The sequence below is a fragment of the Bombus flavifrons genome, chromosome 1, assembly GCF_040668555.2.
Source record: "Bombus flavifrons isolate JBK064 chromosome 1, iyBomFlav1_principal, whole genome shotgun sequence".
Classification (NCBI taxonomy): domain Eukaryota; kingdom Metazoa; phylum Arthropoda; class Insecta; order Hymenoptera; family Apidae; genus Bombus; species Bombus flavifrons.
The window spans coordinates 7035418-7055826 of NC_138442.1; the positions used below are offsets into that span (position 1 = coordinate 7035418).

General features: G+C 36.5%; 5 protein-coding genes across 15 annotated transcripts; 4 read left to right on the top strand and 1 right to left on the bottom strand.

The window, feature by feature from the left end:
* Window positions 1-63: 63 nt before the first annotated feature.
* Window positions 64-2454, top strand: parvin (beta-parvin). Its single transcript, XM_069116918.1, has 6 exons — window positions 64-200; window positions 489-672; window positions 884-1147; window positions 1230-1624; window positions 1695-1938; window positions 2021-2454. The coding sequence occupies exons 2-6, from the start codon at window positions 555-557 to the stop codon at window positions 2095-2097; spliced, it is 1098 nt and encodes a 365-aa protein (XP_068973019.1). The 5' UTR covers window positions 64-200; window positions 489-554; the 3' UTR covers window positions 2098-2454.
* Window positions 2455-4702: 2248 nt separating this feature from the next.
* Window positions 4703-11474, top strand: LOC138181706 (putative methyltransferase NSUN7). Of its 6 annotated transcripts, XM_069116798.1 has the most exons (15): window positions 4706-4947; window positions 5202-5694; window positions 6002-6316; window positions 6852-7189; window positions 7295-7467; window positions 7630-7732; window positions 7852-8144; window positions 8207-8454; window positions 8652-9075; window positions 9153-9245; window positions 9339-9611; window positions 9794-9913; window positions 10170-10271; window positions 10354-10484; window positions 10584-11474. In XM_069116798.1, the coding sequence occupies exons 3-15, from the start codon at window positions 6042-6044 to the stop codon at window positions 10813-10815; spliced, it is 2805 nt and encodes a 934-aa protein (XP_068972899.1). In that variant the 5' UTR covers window positions 4706-4947; window positions 5202-5694; window positions 6002-6041; the 3' UTR covers window positions 10816-11474. The 6 variants fall into 6 exon arrangements, 5 of the variants coding, with proteins under 5 accessions (XP_068972899.1, XP_068972908.1, XP_068972889.1 ...); XR_011173586.1 differs by lacking the exon at window positions 10584-11474 and adding an exon at window positions 9683-9719 and having other exon boundaries at window positions 4703-5694; window positions 10354-10376; XM_069116807.1 differs by having other exon boundaries at window positions 4706-5694; window positions 5907-6316.
* A 1139-nt stretch (window positions 11475-12613) lies between these two features.
* On the top strand, window positions 12614-13950 carry LOC138181666 (pyruvate dehydrogenase E1 component subunit alpha, somatic form, mitochondrial). The gene is made up of 4 exons (XM_069116703.1): window positions 12614-12745; window positions 12885-13103; window positions 13160-13408; window positions 13476-13950. The coding sequence occupies exons 1-4, from the start codon at window positions 12614-12616 to the stop codon at window positions 13791-13793; spliced, it is 918 nt and encodes a 305-aa protein (XP_068972804.1). The 3' UTR covers window positions 13794-13950.
* Window positions 13951-14002: 52 nt separating this feature from the next.
* LOC138180422 (uncharacterized) lies at window positions 14003-18275 on the top strand. 5 transcript variants are annotated; one of them, XM_069114300.1, is made up of 8 exons: window positions 14005-14494; window positions 14575-14731; window positions 15093-15263; window positions 15387-15896; window positions 15980-16152; window positions 16234-16896; window positions 17054-17470; window positions 17553-18275. In XM_069114300.1, the coding sequence occupies exons 3-8, from the start codon at window positions 15227-15229 to the stop codon at window positions 18108-18110; spliced, it is 2358 nt and encodes a 785-aa protein (XP_068970401.1). In that variant the 5' UTR covers window positions 14005-14494; window positions 14575-14731; window positions 15093-15226; the 3' UTR covers window positions 18111-18275. The 5 variants fall into 5 exon arrangements, with proteins under 5 accessions (XP_068970418.1, XP_068970401.1, XP_068970384.1 ...); XM_069114317.1 differs by having other exon boundaries at window positions 14003-14731; window positions 17084-17470; XM_069114283.1 differs by having other exon boundaries at window positions 14005-14731.
* LOC138180525 (leucine-rich repeat-containing protein 59) lies at window positions 18220-20388 on the bottom strand. Of its 2 annotated transcripts, none has more exons than XM_069114461.1 (6): window positions 20049-20388; window positions 19815-19874; window positions 19615-19737; window positions 19076-19289; window positions 18793-18996; window positions 18220-18714 (listed from the first exon to the last, which is right to left on the bottom strand). In XM_069114461.1, the coding sequence occupies exons 1-6, from the start codon at window positions 20136-20138 to the stop codon at window positions 18434-18436; spliced, it is 972 nt and encodes a 323-aa protein (XP_068970562.1). In that variant the 5' UTR covers window positions 20139-20388; the 3' UTR covers window positions 18220-18433. The 2 variants fall into 2 exon arrangements, with proteins under 2 accessions (XP_068970562.1, XP_068970572.1); XM_069114471.1 differs by having other exon boundaries at window positions 18793-18993; window positions 20049-20375.
* Window positions 20389-20409: the final 21 nt, after the last annotated feature.

A 20409-nucleotide genomic window follows, 5' to 3' on the forward strand; every position in this document is an offset into this window, starting at 1 on the left:
TTTAACTTCAGATTAAGTAAATGTAAACGACATTTTTGTGTGAATGATAATCTACTCTGTAACAAATAATCTTTCTTTATTTACATATAATCTTTACATATATCTTTTTTTATATGATCTGAAGTTCTGAAGAATATCCGAGGAAGTATGACATATTTTAAATGAGTTAAAATATTTCTAAAGAAAACCGCGATTGAAATGTATGTATATGCTACAATAGATGTTACTATATGATTTCTATAAATTAAGATGTTAGCATGTTTTTCGAAATAGTTTTAATTTTAAGGATATGTGTAAAATAATTAAAGATTACAAAAGTTGATAATTATGAATCCATGTAATCTAAGCAAAGATAAAAAAAGTAAATGTACTTAAAATTGATACTTGCAAAGTTCGTTTCAACATAGATGCTCAAAAAAGATCTGAAGTACACATACATATAATATAACGTATGCATATACAATCGATGTTTGTAAATGTGGTTAAAGGTTGGTATTTCGAGAGATGACATCCTTCATCCTTCGGATTATTTTTGATGAACGTTGGTGTTGAATATGTCGTCTCCACGTCCAAAATCTCCACGACCTCCTATTTCGACGAGGAAGGATGAAAAAGAAGAAAGTTTCTGGGATAAGATTGGGACCTTGGGTCGAAAAAAGCGTATCAAAGAAGGTATCACACTGCGTTTACATTACGTTGTGACAAGTTAACTTTGCTTATGCTTCTTTTACGAGAATTTACGGGATATATTTCCTTATATGGTACGAGTAGCTTTAAACTTTAAAAAATGATATTGTTGGTAATGTCGATGTTCGATTTGTATTTTGTAAATGTTTTTTCTTAAAGTTACTGTTTATGTTTATTTTAAATTTATTTGATATAGTGCAAGAGGTTCAGGAGGAAGGGAAGTATGCAATTGATTCACCAGGATTTGCAGCCAATCCAGAGATGCCACCAGAAGAATATGCGTTAGATGAAAACGAGGAACGTTCAATGATAGAGCCTAGGTCTTTGGAAGATTCTAAACTTAAAGAATTAATATTTGTTCTGATTGAATGGATCAACGATGAATTAGCTGACCAGCGGATTATTGTTAAAGATATTGCAGAAGATTTGTATGATGGACAGGTACTACAGAAACTATTGGGTATGTTATATAATAGCAAAATTGAATAGAATTCTTCTAATACATGGAGTCTAAGTAGGCATATTTTTTTTATTAATTTTAGAAAAGTTGACGGGAAAGAAGTTAGATGTACCTGAAGTGACTCAATCAGAAGAAGGTCAGAAACAGAAATTAGCAGTTGTGTTGTCAGCTGCTAATCAAGTATTAGGACGCCATCCTCCTTACAAATGGAACGTAGAATCTGTTCATTCGAAAAACATTGTTGCCATTTTACATTTATTGGTTGGTTTGGCAAGGCAATTCCGAGCACCTGTTAGATTACCAGAAAGAGTAGCTGCTCAGGTTGTTGTTGTGCGTAAGAAGGATGGCCAGCTAATACACAGAACTGTTAGAGAAGAAATTACATCGACATACGATGATTTGGGAATGCGTTGCGAACGAGACGCTTTCGATAGTCTTTTTGATCATCCGGCTGATAAATTAGCTGTAGTTAAAAAGGTATGTTGTTCATTTGTGTTATAAAAAATTATATGCTCTCTACAATGCAATACATAGTTTTATTTTCTAGTCGTTGATTTCTTTCGTCAATAAACACTTGAGTAAAGTTCATTTGGAGGTGACAGATTTAGATACGCAATTTCATGATGGTGTTTTTTTAACTCTTCTGCTTGGACTTCTCGAAGGTTTTTTCGTACCTTTAGGTAGTTTTCATTTGACACCTAAAACACATGATCATAAGGTACATAATGTTTCATTTGCATTTGATATTATGCAAGATATTGGTCTACCAAAACCCAAGGCTCGCCCAGAAGGTTGGTATTGTTCTTAACTGCAATACTTATGAAATATCGGAACTAAATGAATGTGACTGGTGACATTATATTTTGTTTGCAGATATTGTAAATTTGGATCTAAAATCAACTCTAAGAGTATTGTACAATTTATTCACAAAATATAAAAGCATGAATTAAGTCAATAAATAATTTAAAGGAGGATAAATATAATAAGATTTGAACAAATTAATGAGAGTTAATTAGTGTTGCTAATGTTACTAACGTTACTAACCAAAGAATATGTTTTCATAATTGGTACGCGAGCAATGTACTTTTGCATATGATGATGGACAACGGACAAAAAAAGTGAGGAATAATAGATGTAGTAGAAGTGAAATAGAAAGGATATTGTCATGTCTTTAAAATCTAATATTTCTTCAAAATTATAATCCTTATGTTATTATTCAAATTTATTCAAGTTAAATACGAATAGTTGTGCGAATTTTATACATTCTTATGAAGATTTTAAGAAATATAAAAATTTTACTTTTTAAATCTATCTGATATTTTTTATCCCTGATAGTTCTTTATCCCTGATAAATTGTTTTCATCGGCGCCTAGTACGAATTTTAAATTCTTTTTCTTTCCTTTTTATTATTATTAATGCTCGTACAAGGAAATGATTCTTAGAAATTTTACAAGTTTCAACGCACATTTTCAAAATTACTTTCGTAACGTTTAATTTAGTTATGCTTTACGCGACAGAGGATGCGAAAGAACAAGCGCATAAACTGTTGGATAAAATATTTAACATTGCTGATCAATTTCAAGCAATTTACCAACTTAAGAAAATAAATTATTCATTGTTATCAAGCGGTCGATTGATGTATAATGGCAAAGCAGAACAGCGTAATATGTATCGATCGATCGTTATTCAGATGTAACTTGTCTTGGGAATGAAGATTATGCATTGATTCAGGTAGAATTGCCGTCGTAATTTCAACGATGTCGAAAGAACTAAAAATATATCGAAAGTATGCTAATTTCGTAAAACGTTTTCTCCTCCTTAGTGGGATGTGTCCGATTACGAAGGAGCGGGATGTATTTTATCGGTGCATATCAATTTGGTCGATATTTTCCTCTTTCATTTCACTCTGTGTCGTAGGAAATTTTTGCTCACAGAATGTTCAGAATATCGCTTTACTTACCGCTTCGTTTTCCCTCTTCTGTGCCATATTGAATACAACTATGAAGGTTTGTAAGTTTATCTACATATATTTTAAAAGAATCCATTTCATTCATATAATCGAATTGTCACTTCTAACATTTAAATGTGTCATACGTATCCTGCCTTCAAATTCAACGAATCTGAGTTGTAGGCAAACAAAGATATTCAAGATACGTGATTCAATTTATGTAATTGAAACATGAACGATCGAAATTTTTTATCGACATTTTACAACAAGATATCTTTTGCTTTTTTAGGCTTGCTGCTTTTCCATCTATCAAAATAAACTGCAACAAGCAAATGATATACTCAGTTCTATGTTGGAACAAGCACTAAGCGAACCAGATATAAGATCAATAGCTTTTTCCTGGGTTCGAACGTTTTATCAATTGATTTATCTACAGTTTACGTTAATGACAATCAACAGCATTATGCATGCATTTAAACCGTTGATTACGAGAATACTTTACAACGCGAACAATACAACAAATCTACAATATCCTTTACTCTTTCCTGCAAGTTATCCTTGGACGGTCGATTCAATGTTAGTCTGGCAATTGCATTATCTCTTTGATTTGAATATTGTTTGGAATATAATCTCTGTATCTACTGGTGTAGATGGATTTTTCAGCTTTTGCTTATTTCGTATATCGGTAATGTTACGTTTGTTGGGTTTTGAGTTCGAGATGAGATTTTCAACTGACGAGAAGAATAAGGCGAATAAAGAATATGAGGAGAATCGTAAACGGATCTTTCAAGAATGCGTCAACAAGCACGCTCTGTTACTGAAATGTCGAGACATTGTTCAAGAAGCTTACGGACCCGTCATACTATTAACGACAATAACGAGCGCAATGAGTCTATGTACTTTAATATTTCAGGTTTTACAGGTGAGAGTCCCGATAAAGATAATCGAGAAAATACTTTGCACAACATCTGTTTACTATTTACACATTTAAGTTCAGTTAAATTTGAGATTCTATCGATTTTCATTCGGCCTTGCTTCTATGCATGCGTAAATATCTATAATAACTAAAACGATTACTTAACGGATTGGTTGTTTGACAGGTCAAAGGACAAATCATCGGTAAAACCATAATGTATACTGTTTTCATTTTTATGAAATTATTACAAACGTTCCTGTACGCCTGGCCTGCAGACGTAATTCTTATTGAGGTTCGTAGATGTACTTGCTTGTTGTCGTCTCGAGTTATCGTGATCTCAAATTGTCCTTTAAACTAGCGAACGTCGATTATACGTAGACTTGCAATCAGCCTCCCTTAATCTTCGTTTCCTTCGTAGAGTGAGCGTTTTCGTCACAAGGTTTATTTTAGCGATTGGTACAAACACAAGGATACTAGTTTCGCAAAAGGCTTTACGCTGATATTAGCACAGAGATCGATCGTTCTGAAAGCGTGTGACTTGATGCAAGTTTCATTGGATCTTTTTGTTAAGGTAATCTATCTTTCGATTTAATCATTTTCAATACACCTGTCTCGTGTATATTTCCAGGTTTTGAATACCGCAGTATCCTACTATTTCTTGTTAGAAACCGTTGATAAGAATAAATAATATAAATGAAATTGGTATTACGATATAGTATTACGATAGTAAGAGTACCTAATAATGATGATTACGATGATAATAATAAGGGAAAAAGACATCGAAAAGAAAAAGCATAATAGCTTTGTAAAATGCAGTTTTCGACGATCTTCAAGCTGTAAAACGATTTATACGAATTGTGTATTTGCCTAATTATAAGTAGAGCAACAGCGAGGTACCAAGTTAACGCTGTTTTTTCTCTTCTTTCTTGGTAGATGGTAAATAAAAGCAAGATAATACGTATTACAAATATATTTCAAGTTTGTAGTCTATTCTTTGAAAGTTTACAATCAAACCTAATCCATTTTTTATATTCTAAATGGATTAAGATAATAAGTAAAAATATTTTCTTCCGTCCATTTCGTTGCTTGCTTTCTTTCTCTCTTGCTATCTTCCTTTCCTCCTTCTCCGCTTTTTCTTTCTCTCTTTTCGTAAAGATTGACAAATTTCACCTTTATGATTATCGTTCTAGAAATCTGCAAGAATAGGTTCAAGTTCGTACCAACAAGTACGTACCGTTTTGACATTTATTGGTCTGTTTGTGACATGTTGTGCGACGCTCCAGTTACCCATTCGGTTATCTACATACATATATGTACATACACGTATATAGTATATATCTAAGTATACATGGATATTTGATAGAGAATGTAAGGAATAAATGGGGTGATGCACGGAAGAGACACGAAACAGGCTGAGAAGAATTGCCGAGGAGGTCGACTTATCGTGATCGGCTCATTGCGAATTGCGATTTTCGTTTATACTCATGTAAACTGATAGACGCGATATCGAGAAAGATATTACCGAATCACGCGACGTTGCGGCGCGGGACGTTCTTGTATTTTCTTTGTTCTCCTCTTTAAGGCCTGTGGTATTCGACCGCGTGCCCGCCATACCATATCTCTCGTTCTACACTTAACCTGCGTTTTCTGCTCTTTTTCGCCTTATATTTTTTCCATCTTTCGGTAAGTTAATTGACGTTATTATTATTATCTTTATTTCTATTTTTCAATCTCTCAATTGTGTTATATTACTTTATGTATGTTTTATTCTCTTTTACAATCGTCATTATTATTCCTTCTCCCTCTTTGCTAACTATTTCTACATCTTTTTCCTCTAAACTCTTGATCCTTTTTTTAATTCGTCACACATTACATATTTACCTTTTACTTCTAAGTATTATAGTTTGAGACTGCGAAGACTTAAGAAAGCAGGGATATTTCGCATAAAAAAGTAAATTAATTTTCATCGTTTACATTTTTTCGTTAAAAGGAAAAGATCGTTTCTAACGAAGACGAGAGACTCGTACAGTATGAATAATAAAGAGGACGATGAAGATGCGAAATTAGAAGGTTGTTTAAAGCTAAACGTCTGTTCTCGCAAAAGGAACATGTTCGAGGAATACTCTAAGATATTTCGTATCTTATTGGCAAATTGGAAAGAAAATTACGGTCAACTTCGCAACGATGAATTTAACGAAAACTTAGAAGACCTGATTTTGCCGAGCAACGAAGACTGGCGTTACCGAGTCTATTATCGACTGGTTGAACTGCAAAGAGAATGCGACGTCGATTTTGTAAAAAGAAGGTAATGAACCTATCTTTACGGTCGTAAACGATGAGTTTACGAATGAGTTTTCACTTGAAAAGGATCGTCAAAAACGCGTGCACATCGATCAGTTACTCCTACTCGAAGAGGTTGCTTCTACTTATAAATAGTTGCTAATCATTTTATGGCCTTAGATACGTAACCTGCGCTTTGCAAATTCAAATAACGATACGAATGTCGCTTTTCTTTTTCAACCTGAATGCGTCCAATATCGATCGATCTGTTTCTATATTTTGTCGATTTAATTTTGGACTGTGCGCATCCGACTTGATTTTCCTTTTTAACCATTAATCTTGACACGTTCATGTTCGTTCCGTATGGCTGAAACTGTAGAAAGATTCGAATTAATCGGACCATGTCGATAGTACGTTTTGATCTTTGTACAAAAGTACAAACAAACGAAAACTACAAATAATGGAGAAGTAAGTAAGACGCGTTTCGCGAAACCCCGTCGTGAACCTAATTCAATGACAATAAGGGAACGGTGTATACATAAATAGTAATGAAACCGAAGGGTCGAGGAAACCAGATTCCAGACGGAAGTGGAAACGAAGTTGGAAGCGGAAAAGAATCTAAAGAAGAACGATTGGGAATGGGAGCCAAAGAAGCATGGACACAGTTTGACGATGGTTAAGCCTAGAAAATATGGAAGCGAAGAATCGAAGGGAGGATCGTTGATGAGCGTCGATAGGATCAGCGGTTCGATGATAGAAACATGCGTTCAACCAGGTTGGCGCGTTAATGATATTCTATTAGCCGCGAAAGTTCTTCGGAAAGTGCAGCCTTCTCCTATGTACTCGGACGAGGCCGAGATGCGTCGTGTGTTTGGACTTGTCTACGACGTTCTCAGATGTAAGTCGAGGAACGAGTCCACGCGTTCTCATCCGATTACGAATTTCACGTTCGAATTTTTTTCTTGTCGCATTCCATAATTTTCTATTCTTTCGTATAATTTAGACAAAAAGATATTCGTTCGTGCCTTGGAGGATATAGGATTTTGGCAGCACAATAACGCGATCAAGGATCGAGAAAAGATCGTTTGGTTGTTGCTGTACGATTTACAAGGAAGAAAATTTGCGAAGCCACAGTTCGAGACCGCCAATTTCGAAGAACGCGAGAAGATCTTTGAGGTAGGATTTCTTCCTTCCTTTTTTCTCCTTTTGCTTCTTCGTTTCATTCTCCCGCGCTTTTTCATCTTTTATTCTACTTGTCTCTCTGTTACCGATCTCCACCCCTGCATATGTACGCGTGTATTGAAAATGTATTCGACACCTTGAAATTGTACGTATCAGGCTGCTGGCTTAGCGGATGTCGAGAACGCTCTTCTGAATGTGAAGACTCGCCTTGCGGCAAGTATTTCCAGGCTACGGATCCGCGGCTCTGCCCTCAACCTCGGTGAATATTTTTCCTCCGACGTGATAGAACTTTGGTAGAGACTGGCAATGAGTATCTAGCTAAAGAAAACGGCGTCTATGTATGTATTTATTATTGCTGTTATATTCCAAATCTGAAAGATGAATTGTTGCCGAGCCGATTGCGCGTCATCGAAGGCGTCGCTTGGGGTGTACAAGCTAGGATCGCTTCCGGATGGATAAACAGCATGAAAATCGTCAACAAGATAGAATTCCTGGAGGAAATGTCGAAACTGAAATTGACGTATTGCGAAAGCAAAGGAGCGAAGATAGAACTTGAAGAGAATGAGTATGCGTTCGATCCTATTTGTCCGAAGATGGTTCATTTACACGAAAGCATGCGGGAAATGCTGGCTGTTTCCAGTATCGTTCGTGATCACCGTTTCATATTTCTGGTAGGTAGCCGAGAAACCAAGAAGATGCTTTAACTTTAACGATGGCTCGTTCGAATAAACAGGAAAGATCATTGTGTATTGGCGCGGCAGCGTTGGTACAGGCGATTCGCGTCGGTCGAGTCTACGGCCCGGTCATTTTAACGCATTCCCTTGCACCTCGACACACTGGATATCTGGCTGGTCTTTTGGCCGATATCGAGCACGCTGGTAAACTCCTGGCCTTTGGAGCTGGCGATCGTCGTTGCGAGTACGAGACTTACCTGAAAAACCTCGGCATCACCTTGCAACGATGTCGCGTCTTCTCCGAAAAGTATCTTTCCAATTTCTTTTTATTGAGTATGAGTTTTATTAAAAGTATCTTTCTATTGATTAGTAGACTCGATATTTTCGATTAACTCGTTCAGTGCGGACGTGACTCAAATACACGCGTTTCGTCGATGTATAAAACTTCGCATTGGATCTGTTAAACGAAACGTTTTAAGACACGAATGACTTATATTTCCTTAGGTACACGTCTCATCTGACGACGAGCGAATCAGAGAGGGCCACCGTAGTGTTAGCGGTGCCATCGTGTACCTACACAGGGGTCAGAGATATCGTCGATCTTGCAGTGGCACGAGGTGGAGACATGGATCTTCTTGAATCATTAACGGATGGCTATACTAACACCCTTCACGACGACATTGACGACAACTACGAACGGCAGGATAACAATTGCGAAGACGAAAAGAATTATAACGATCATGAACAGTGGCGTACTTTCTTGACCGATCAAATGTCCACTTTGAAATATACTTTGACCAGGCCGAATGTACAATTTGTCGTATACGAAGTGCACACGATTTTACCTTCAGAGACAACGGAGATGGTTCGGCAGGTGGTAGACTGCGTTAATCGGATGGCCATGGAGAAGTACATTCGCGAACATCCGGTAAGATATCCACAAATTCCATTGCTTTTAGCTTGCTAGTTCGTACCGGTTATAACGTGCTTCGTTATTTATCGCAGAGGAAAGCGCCGAAGGAATCATCGAAATTGGTCAAGATGGATGAGGAATTGCGAAAAGACGATCATACCTCGACACTGTCCGCGAACATTACCGTAAGGTTTACCTTGATGTAATATAGCAGTACGATAGGTTCTATCCGCGCTTTCTTTTATAAGCTCGTTGAAAGATTTTTCTTAAAATATAAGATCCCAGACAGCGATCTCTTCGAAGTGAGCAGCATCGACGATATTTACGGAGAGAACGTTAGTGATATGTTAAATCCAGGATGCTTTCTCGTGGTAATAAAACGAAAAGAAATGGTGCAATTCGACTCGCTGTTTATGATCAAAGTAGCAGAATCGAAGGGTTTGTTCGGCGATCCGAAAGCGCAACAGCGATCGAAGCAGGAGTCCGTCATCGATCAGTCGATTCGACAATCTTTGCAAACAGGCGCACAAAAGCGAGCAAAGCGTGTCAAGGTTGGTTTCGCCTTTTTAAATATTTTTAACTCGACTACTCTATCTTACTATATCTTCCTTTTCATTTCGAGAATTTCCATTGCAACAAATATACGTATACAATCAACTGTGCGTATGAACTTCTTAACATTTGAATTGGAAGAATACTTCACGCGCTTTTGGTTTCTCTTCTCTACTTGTAGGTAGAGATCGAGCGTATAATGGCACATACGTACTCCTCATTATCGAAAAGCGTACAAGAAAGTCAGATTTGTCCACGGCACAAACGATGCGCCAGTTGGGAGGAAACGACTGAATTGCAGGTAGAGGAAGCATGCTCCATCCACGATGATGGATAGAAACAGAAACGTTTACGTTCGCGTTTTAACCATGCACGAGTTTGCAGTAGTAATCGCGTATCGGTAGAAAGCGAAATTTCAATTTTTCAATATGCTTAATTTATTTAAATGTACAGCTACTCATCTTCTGTTGACTCTTTTTGCTTAATACGCAATTTCACATCCTGATTTTATCGTTAGCCGATACTTTAACCGATATTGTACGTCCATATATTTACAGGTATTCGAAAATGCAAAGTTGGACGTCAAAACGTGGCGAAAGCAAAAGAATAGTGCGAATCCTTCGAACACACCTCTGTACGCAATTTCGTCACGGAAAAAGGTAGGTAACTATTATAAGTATTAATATAAGTACTTGTAATTTTACATTACAATACATATGATCGTTATTTTGAAACATCCAGGAATTAGAAGCGATACGCTCGATATTTTCACCGCAATCCGAATTCAAAGCGTCCACATTGCATACAGAGCCGAAGCAAAAGAGATCTTCGTCCACATTGATCAATTCGCTCAACATCGAATCTCTGCCCCGGTAATTCTCATCTCGTTAATTCGATTTCTTTTCCTTTTCGTGAATCACCTAAATGCTTTCGTCATTCTCATTAAATTGTTTTATATTTATCGACATTAGCGAGGAATGGAGCCATGCTACTTCGTCAATTTTGAGGTCACCGATTGTTGCTAGAGCGGCGCGTCTTATTCGTCTGGAGGATTCCATCGATAGCGAGAATTACGAGGAAGCGAAGAAGCAGACGCGACCAAAGACAGGCCACCGATACTGGGCATCGAGGAAGACGTCTCGTCTATTACATCCTGTCGGATCACCATCCAATGTGTACAGCTCGCTCTTTGATATCGTTTAAAATAATTACCGGGACGCTTACAGATGTTCGAGACGTTGTTCGCTCGAAGATATATCGTTCCTGGCCTTTTTTCGAATTTCTAGCTATTTAAAATCAAGATTGTACGAAAATATCCAACATAAAATGTTCAAAGAAGACCGGTTGCGGTCAAACATACGAAATAAATCAATTATTCGTAGTATTGAAAGTTTAATAAAGTCGCAGTAATGGTTCCGTATATTATACATATTATATTTATCGGTGACGATAATCTCTTTAGATATTCTGAATATGACAAATCAAATGGAAAATTTCGCAGTATGGAAATAAAAGAAGTTAGAAGAATAGCGTGTGGCGTGCTGTTATACGAATGACGAGAAAGGAGAGAAAGTTGACAACAAACAGAGTTTCATTTTCATTCAGAGCCTGTTAGCGTATAATTTATACGTACAATTATATGTAATGTTGGTTGCTATGAGATCCATGGTATTTATGGAATTTATGGGAATGGAATTGAAGGATGTAAATGTGGATATATGAACTATGCATTTGTACTATGTTTGGATGCGAGTTAAGGAATACGGCTGAAAAGGTGTTGCAAATGTGATTTCGAAAGTAACCTGTTCGGAAAAATGAAACTGAAACAGAAGAACTACCAATAAAAGAAAAAGTTACAATTACGTTTCGCATTTGTTTCCAATCTTCTTCGATCCGTAGAACGATATTTACGATGATACGAAAATTGCAATTTTGATTAATGTTTGAGAAAATTACGAAATCATCGCTTGAAACTTTCATCGATGTTTAACACAGGAAACATCGGACGGCAATCCTAATGTAAATCGATGAACGACAAAAATAATGAATCTCGAATTAAACCTTCGGCATATGAAACAACGAGACGTTATAACTAAATGGTAGCTAAATAGAAGGAAGAATGTATCTCTTGAGATTATTGAGAAGTCGTCTGAATCTTCGATATCTCTTTTTTTCTCAACGAAGAAAAGTAACTAAAAATGTGGTGTCGGAAACGGTAAAAAATCGCAATTTGCAGTTTCTATACTCTTGAATAACGCTAATAACGAGACAGCAATTAGGATGATTTGATGGAATTACTGGGGGCTCCTCGTTTTCCACTTCTCCTAAGACAATAACATTCGTTTGATTTTATCCGTCAAATAATGCACATGCATACAAACGATTAAAAGAAAACTTACGAAATACATGTCCATATATTACATAATATACATATATATAGTATATAGTATAGTATATCTTATAGTATATAGTATATATATATATATATATATATATATATATATATATATATATATAGCATAAAGGTGTCGTCAGGCTATCAATATATATTGTCAATATTTCAATGTTCTCAATTAGAAGACGAATCAATATGTATTGTCAATACGATATTGTCAATATTTATTGACAGACCACGTCTTCGTTGAGAACATTGGAATATTGACAATATTACGGATTGTCCAAGGGAACCCAAAGTAATAGATGAAAGTAAAAGTAAAATCGCCTGGAATTCAAGTGAATTTCTGTGCCCTGATTGGGGTTTGGTTAGTTGGTAAATAACAGCGCTGATTCGATCTGCAAAAATTGTATAAAAATGACGGTAATACTTTCGAGTTGATCCTTTTGTTGTTGCGTCTTTTTCAATAATTATTCGTTTCTTTTTACCGATAAGAAAGATCTTCATTTAGACATCGGTTCAGACAACAATGGAACGAACATGTGCTTTTCTTGTGTTGCTTAGAAATATGAATTGTATCGTTTGGAGAGCGGACCCTCAGAGAAAATGACAATGAACGAAGAAGAAGCAACTTACGCGTTGAAAACGATGATCTACATCAGACGAATGGAAAACAAGGCGGCGGAATTATATAGATTGCGCTTGATCAACGGTTTCCTTCATTTATATTCTGGTCAGGTAGAATTTACGATTAGCCGGATTAACCGGACGTCGCGTCATCGCGAGAGCGACGATATCAGAAAAAGAAAGGAGAAGAGAGCGAAAGAGAGGAAAGAAAGGAATCATCTGTAAAAAAGAGAACTATGTATTTGCGCAGGAAGCAGTAGCCGTTGGTACAAAGATGTCGATAATGGAAAAGGACAGTTTGATCACAGCTTACCGATGTCATGGTTTCGCAGTGGTATTCGGTATATCGGCACGAGAAATATTCGCGGAGCTGATGGGTCGTAGGACTGGAATTTCGAAAGGAAAAGGTGGATCTATGCACATGTACGGGAATCAATTTTTCGGAGGCGACGGGATCGTCGGCGGTCAGGTAGAGAAGTGTAACGTTTGTCCTTCTTGATCGGCAAATTAGCTTCTACTTGATAGATACCGGTTGGCGCTGGGTTGGGATTCGCTCAAAAATACAATGGCACGGGTGGAGTTGCTTGGGCATTTTATGGGGATGGTGCTGCGTCTCAGGGTCAAATCTACGAAGCATATAACATGTCGAAATTATGGAATCTGCCGGTGGTATTTGTATGCGAAAATAATAAGTACGCGATGGGAACGGTAGTGCAGAGGCATTCGGCTAACACCAACTTCTATACGCGAGGAGATCTAATTCCAGGGGTGAAGGTAAGGAAGAGTGGAGAACAAAGAAGAGCAACACGTTCGTTTCTTTCGCGTGTTTTTCTTATTTCAGGTAGATGGCATGAGAGTGATGGATGTTCGCGAAGCTGTGAAATTTGCTAGAGACTACGCTCTTAGGAACGGTCCGATTCTTCTTGAGATGGTCACCTATCGATACTTTGGTCACAGCATGAGCGATCCTGGCACTTCTTATCGTACCAGAGACGAAGTAAAGAAAATACAAGCTGAACGAGATCCTATCGAATTATTGACCAAACTGCTCGTGGAGAATGGTGTGAAAACCGAAGCGGAAATTCTTGTAAGACCGCACGCGCGTGTCCGCCTCACCTTCCGTCCGTTACTCTTTCCTCTTCTTTTCACTCTCGCTTGATCCCAACCCACTCCCTGTGCATTAGGAAATTAGGAAAAGCACGTACAAAGCAGTGGACAAAGAAATGGAACAAGCTAAAGCCGACCCGTACCCGGAGATGTCAGAAATCGCAACGGATGTTTACGTGAAACCATTGGAAAAAACGCGCGGCAAAGCACCTTGGGAAACTCATTAAAAACGGAATCAAATTTTTCCTCTATACCCTTTTTTGTAATGGTTCTAGATTTATCAGTAAAATAAAGTAATATCGAATCGAAGCATTTTACGTCACGAAATTGGTCGAAATTCATAGAGAAAGAAAAGAACACGTCGTAGAGTATGCTATGCGAGTGGCTATGTTTGTTTCTCACTGGTTTTCTTACTCCGCCAATTGGAATGATCAATTAAAACATATCGCGCTGCGTCAAGTCACGATCGAGAAAAGGAAAGCATGAAGCAAGGAGAATAAAACATGACGAAGACAGAAGGTTATTACAGCAAAAGGGAACGGTTGAAATAGAGTGAGTCAATCGTTCAGAGGAGCATTGTATGTATATATGTATGACAGAACGAGAGTAAAAGAAAGAGAGGGAGGAAAGATTCCAGCGAGTAGCGTTAACGAACGACAGCGACAGTCAACGAGACAGTCTTTGCGGGAGCCGCCTTCGGTTGCTCCCACGTGCAGTTCAGCTCGTTGAATCTTAACGAGCTTACATCGAGAGGTAATTGTACGATTTCTGCGTCCAGAAGATACTCTTTAAAAAGATTTCGTTTGGGCAATAAAGTTGTCGATTGATAATAGTGATCGAGTCGAGCAGCACAAGTGAGAAAACTTAAGAGAATCTGCGCAATGTTTATCGCGAAAAATGAAGCAAAATCAGATAAATATCAACCGTTCCTCGATACGACGATTTGAAACGATTTAAAATACGGCAGTAGACACAGCAAAGAACTTACAGGTGAGATTGTTTGACCATCGATTCCGTCATACGATAATCACGAATCAGGACTTGCTTATCATTTGTATTTTATTCGAATGTTAGAACAAACGTAAATGTTTAAGAACGTCATTAAACGATGTTGGTTCGTTTGCTCGATCAATGACATTGGGATTAACGTCACTAGTCCTTTAAAAGGGAGAAGGTACGGCAAATCATATCGAATCAGATCGAATCGATCAGAAGTCCTATGCTACAAAAGTGTCAAACTCGAAATCATAATTAATGAAAGCAAATTCCGTTGAACATGACACAAAATTATTATTCATTCTTCCTTTCTTATCGCTTATCTTATTTAACCACATTTCCTGATGAATTTCAGTAGGAGTGATGGTTCGATAACTATTATATATACTGAAAGGATCGATGCTAAATCGTTGCTAGGAAACATATTTTTTTATCCGAGAGATCAACGATCGAGAAAGAGAGGAAAATCGAATAAGGAACGAAATTACGATGGGGCTCAACGCGGAGCTTACTGCTATTCTTCGAGGTAAATGAAATGTTAACAGACGTCACATATATATTATGTATATATATATTTATTACTGTAATCGTTTTAATCAACATCGACCGGATCGACATGAAACTACATACGTATATTTATTCACGATAGATGTAGTGCAATTTTTGGAATGTCTCCACGATGTAAAACTCCCATTGAAATTAGAAAACATTCGAGACAATCTACTGGTACGTTCGAAAGATACGCTAACGATGTTCGTAATAGAGAGAATCGGAAGACCGGCATCTCCAGAACCGTATTTAAATATGAACGCAACCGGATCAAAAGGTTTGATGGCAGCTACACTGAAAACGGAAACCGAACTTCAAGAATACGTAGGAGCAGAGGAATACCATGAGATGCAAAAGCCACAGCAACAACAAGATTATTACGAGACCTTTCAGGGTGTCGAATCGACGAATAATACTATTGTACTCTCGACTCCTGATACGATCGATAATATTCAAAATAAAGGAGAAGAGATTGAAAATACGCTGATGGACATTTACGCGAATTTCTCAGCAACGGAAACGAAAAGTAAATGTAAGATGTGTGGCCCTCTTTATAGGAAGGAAGGAAAGAAATTGTTCGTTTTCGAACAATATCGAGCTTGTTGGGTTGGTAAGTTGAATTCTCTCGATGATCGATATCGATGTGATCAAAACACTGCATGTAACGGAGCAATTTCTATGCAAATGCGATAGGTTTGGTTGGATTGCATCTATTAATTTACGGAAACGATCGTGACAATCGACCGTGCACGATTTTGCCAATTCAGGGCTACATGGCACGAGCTGCTCCAAATGCGATTCCTCGAGACCAACGTCGAAGCGAATCTACTTTTGAGATTTTCCGTCCTGGTAATAGAACTTTCCAGGTACTCAAATATTTCTCATAAAATATACTATAGATATAGAAATGGAAATAAATGAAAAGGTTAATAAATTGAATGTTTCAGTTTTCTGCAAAAACTCGGAAGGATATGGAACAATGGGTAACGAAAATTTGTGAATTAGGAGGCGAGAAGAACGATTATAAAGAGACAACGAAACAAATGGACACGAACATTGTCGCAAATGGTGCTACCAAGCAACCGAATGACCAAGAAGACTCGAGTTGCAGGCAAGAGCTTCTCGATAAATCTTCGACCGATCCAATCGTTGATCGATCCAATGAAGATACTAATGAAGGAAGAGGACTGGACGATTCTCACGAATCGGCCAATATTTCTATTCCTTCGCCTGCCACTGGCCCTTCCGAAGCTATTGTTTCTATTTCTTCTCGCCCACATTCCTCAACTCCTCCTCCGTTACCAGCTCGAATCTCCCGAAAATTACCCATACCGTCCCCTCAACATTCGTCTTACGAACTTCCTGACGAAGAGGAAGACGATATTTACCATAAGATCGAAGATTTTAGAGAGACGATACAATACGCAAACGTCAAAAACAAACATGAATCTGATGAAAAAGGGAAAAAAGGAAATTTCGAAATTGTTACGAAAAAATCAATTGACTCGCGAAACGAATTAACGTATGACGATACCATCGATAACATTACAGCGTTGAAAGATAAAGTTGTAGATGAACAAAGTAAATTTCTATCGTACGATCACAGCGAGGTGATTATAGTATATTTCGCACACATTTATTTCTTTATTCGTTTTTTTATTCTTACCTGCTCTGTTACTCGTTCTTTCTTTTTTCTTACTCTATCATCTGCATTTTTATATTATATTTATGTATGCATTTCACAATTACATCATCTTCCGTATACAGACTGTAATTCGCAACTCAAAATCGATCAAGGTTCGAACAACGGAGAAAATGGAGGAATCGGCAAAGTCACCGCAAAAGAAATCGTTTTTGGACAGAGTGAGAAGTAAAAAGGAATCTCCGAGAAAAATTGAGAAAAAGACCAAGCATAAAACTGCGACCTCTCCATCGCGGCCGCCGGCGCCGCTCTCGCAACTTTCATTGTCATTGGCAAACAATCACGAATCATCGAGTTACTACGATGACGTATCTGAGTTGATAAATGTTGAGCAAGAAATTAACCGTTTCGAGGAAGAACAATCAGAGTATACTTGTCCACCTCCTCCCAGGCCGATCTATGTGAAACCACCGATAATCGAAAATGTAACCGATGCGGATGAATTTTATGATGACGTCGCGTATCGCGATAAATCACATCAAGTAAGAATTTTCTGTCTCTTAATCTTTCCGTTTTATTTTTTCTCCTTTGATGTCGCTTGCTTCGATAGCATTATTTTAAAAGACATGTTCAATGAATTTACAGCAAATTACAAAGAAATCAAATCTCTTTCACAATCTCGTTCGCACGGATGCTGATCGGCCTGCTTTCTGCGAGAACTTAGACGTCTCGCAGCAATCATTCGAAGATAATGAGCATTATAAAATGCCACGACCCGAATCGCATTATCCTAGATGTCTTCCTGTTGATCAACAAGTTGACGATTTGTATGACGACGTTGCTATACTCGCAGAATTTACGGCACGTCAAAAGGAAGTTCTACATAACAGAGATAACGAAAACGCAACAAGATCTCAAATCAGTCCCGAAAAAAAGTCGTGGAATCGATTTGTTAGCGGGAAAAGATCAAAAATGGTTGATTCAACGGTTACCGAAACGAATAGTCGAGTTTTAAACGAGACAGAGGATTCATCGGATGACTTTGGCGAACAACACAATTCTTCGAGAATGAATACCTTTCAAAAATTGATTAGTAGAATGGAAAACTCTCTTGGCAAAGCACCCTCTAGGACAACATCGTCGATATTATTAAATAAAACAAATCTCACAAAATATGTGTAGCATAAATAATAATTCGAAAAGAAACGTGTATTCACAGTTCACGTATTCAAATATATGACCAAAGAAATAATACGTTAGTATATTTAAAAGTAAGTAGTATATTTCAATATATCTGTATTAATAAGAATCTTTTATTTTTTAAAATAAATAACATTCTTTAACTTGCATATGTAATCCCAATATGACGTACCGTAAATATTCGGATACACGATCGAATTTATAAGTTTCAACGATGATAAATTTCATTCGTTATTTATAAGTTGTACTTTAAAAAGTAATTATGCCCAATACATTTGATCGTATCGTTTTATCTTATAAAACGCTTATTTATTCGCTGGAATGTCCATTTCTGTTTTAAAATTTTTCTCATATGCATGGTATAAATTATCGCAAATATTAATCACTGCTTGTATAAAAGAGTCAAATACATCGGTACTATATTTCTGAAATGCTTTTATATGTATACCTGTTTTAGATTCTATGTAATTTATAAACAATTCCGACTGTTTCGAATACAATGGAAGAATCACAATCATCAATGTGAGTGCTAAACCAAACAGAAAAAGCCATGAGATCATGGACATAAAAAATCGATGTGCATTTCCTAGAACATCAATCAAAATATTATAAAATACTATTTGCATTTCTAAATTGTTCGGTACAACACATCTTGGTACATTACCTTTAGTTTCATGTGTTTTATCAGCTTGGTTTCTATTGTGCGTGATTATCAGAGGTTCTATTTTGTCTTCATCTATTAGCGATACCTCGCTCGATTGATTAGATCCATTTTCATCTAAATTTTGCTTATTATTCTTATCCAATATCTTCTTCTTCTTTTTCCTCCCTCCTTTTTTTGTCGGAACAGTACCTGTTTCCATATCTGCTATAAATAAATGTGTTAATAGTGTCTAATATGTAGGAGCTATTTTAAGAGACTGGTATATTTTAATTTTGGACATTACCAGTAATGGCATTTAATCTCCGTAATTTTTCTTCTTCGATAGTAAGTTTTACACTTGACAAATAAGTGACAATGTTACGAGCACAAGCTTGGCATTCACTCAAATTACTACAAGGACCAGCAACACTAGCCACAGCAGGAGTTAAAGGATTTTCCTTTAAATCTAACCATCTTAAACTTTTTAATTCGCTTAAACTAAGTGGTAATCTGCTTATCTGTAAGATCATTCTACTATTATTTACATGCTTAACATTGTTGTAACACAGTTTAACACTGTTCCAGTCTTTCAGATAAAAGCCATGTCCTAAAGGAATTTCTTTCCGATGTTCTGATAGCATTGCAATTAGTTTCTCCGGGGTCTAAAAACTGAAACTGAGTTTCAAAGAAAGAAATTTCTTTTGCTTTTATTCAAAAGCTTCAAACAATATATATGGAACAGTCTCAAGTGTGACAATTCAAGCTGTGAAAGCCTCAAATCTCTTATTATTTACATGATCTAGATTTATTTTAAAAATGTATAATGTAATAGTTTTGATTTACTTGATTTGCATAAAGATCTAAATGTTTCAGTCGCTTCAGTTCTCCAAAATTTTCAGGGATTTCTGTCAACATGTTTCTACTAAGATCTAGTATGACTATTTGCTTAAGGTCAACAAAAGTACTCTGAAATAAATTATTAATAAAATTACTTTAAAAAGTAATATTACACTAAGTGAAAGTAACAAAATTAAAAAACTTACAGATAAAGAAGTTAAAAGATTATTTGATAAATCCAAATGTGTTGCTTTTTTAATAGTTGCCTGAGAAATATAAGACACACATTTAAATACTTTAATTTAATGTATACAGTGATGTATGTTTTACAGCGTAAAACGATATAAAGTTATCAAATAAAATATATAAATGAGATTTAATAATTTATCTGACATTTGTCAGATTAGGTAAAATATGTATGTATAAGTTTTTGAACGTACAATTTCTCGAATAGGCACTTCTTTAAGGTCACATAAGCTAAGATCCAGCTTTTCGTCTTTTAATCTACTTTTAACTTTCTTTAAATTCATTTTGGTACTGGAAAAAAATTAATTACACACAAACGTCTGGTATTTGTGATTTTTTGTGGCGTCACCTTCTGGTAAAGGACATATTGTCACAAAGTTGAGGAAATTTAATATCACATGTTAAAACGGTAAAATATTTTTTGATCTGTCAACTGAATGATACAAAATTTCATACTATTGAAATGAACAAATTTTTAATAAATATGTATGCACACACGTGGCTAATAAAGACCAATACAAAATGACCACGCATATGTCATTTTCAATTTTCGAC

Coding starts and splice junctions, on each gene's coding strand:
- LOC138181706 (XM_069116807.1), top strand. CDS start 6,042: ATGAATAATAAAGAGGACGATGAAGATGCGAAATTAGAAGGTTGTTTA. Junction 6,317..6,851: donor GTCGATTTTGTAAAAAGAAG/GTAATGAACCTA, acceptor ATGAAACCGAAG/GGTCGAGGAAACCAGATTCC. Junction 9,246..9,338: donor CACTGTCCGCGAACATTACC/GTAAGGTTTACC, acceptor TTAAAATATAAG/ATCCCAGACAGCGATCTCTT.
- parvin (XM_069116918.1), top strand. CDS start 555: ATGTCGTCTCCACGTCCAAAATCTCCACGACCTCCTATTTCGACGAGG. Junction 1,148..1,229: donor GGTACTACAGAAACTATTGG/GTATGTTATATA, acceptor TATTAATTTTAG/AAAAGTTGACGGGAAAGAAG. Junction 1,625..1,694: donor AATTAGCTGTAGTTAAAAAG/GTATGTTGTTCA, acceptor TTTATTTTCTAG/TCGTTGATTTCTTTCGTCAA.
- LOC138181666 (XM_069116703.1), top strand. CDS start 12,614: ATGACAATGAACGAAGAAGAAGCAACTTACGCGTTGAAAACGATGATC. Junction 12,746..12,884: donor TTCATTTATATTCTGGTCAG/GTAGAATTTACG, acceptor GTATTTGCGCAG/GAAGCAGTAGCCGTTGGTAC. Junction 13,104..13,159: donor ACGGGATCGTCGGCGGTCAG/GTAGAGAAGTGT, acceptor TCTACTTGATAG/ATACCGGTTGGCGCTGGGTT.
- LOC138180525 (XM_069114461.1), bottom strand. CDS start 20,138: ATGAATTTAAAGAAAGTTAAAAGTAGATTAAAAGACGAAAAGCTGGAT. Junction 19,290..19,614: donor TAGATCTTTATGCAAATCAA/GTAAATCAAAAC, acceptor ATGATCTTACAG/ATAAGCAGATTACCACTTAG. Junction 18,997..19,075: donor GAGATTAAATGCCATTACTG/GTAATGTCCAAA, acceptor ATTTATTTATAG/CAGATATGGAAACAGGTACT.
- LOC138180422 (XM_069114283.1), top strand. CDS start 15,227: ATGGGGCTCAACGCGGAGCTTACTGCTATTCTTCGAG. Junction 15,264..15,386: donor GCTTACTGCTATTCTTCGAG/GTAAATGAAATG, acceptor TATTCACGATAG/ATGTAGTGCAATTTTTGGAA. Junction 15,897..15,979: donor ATATCGAGCTTGTTGGGTTG/GTAAGTTGAATT, acceptor CAAATGCGATAG/GTTTGGTTGGATTGCATCTA.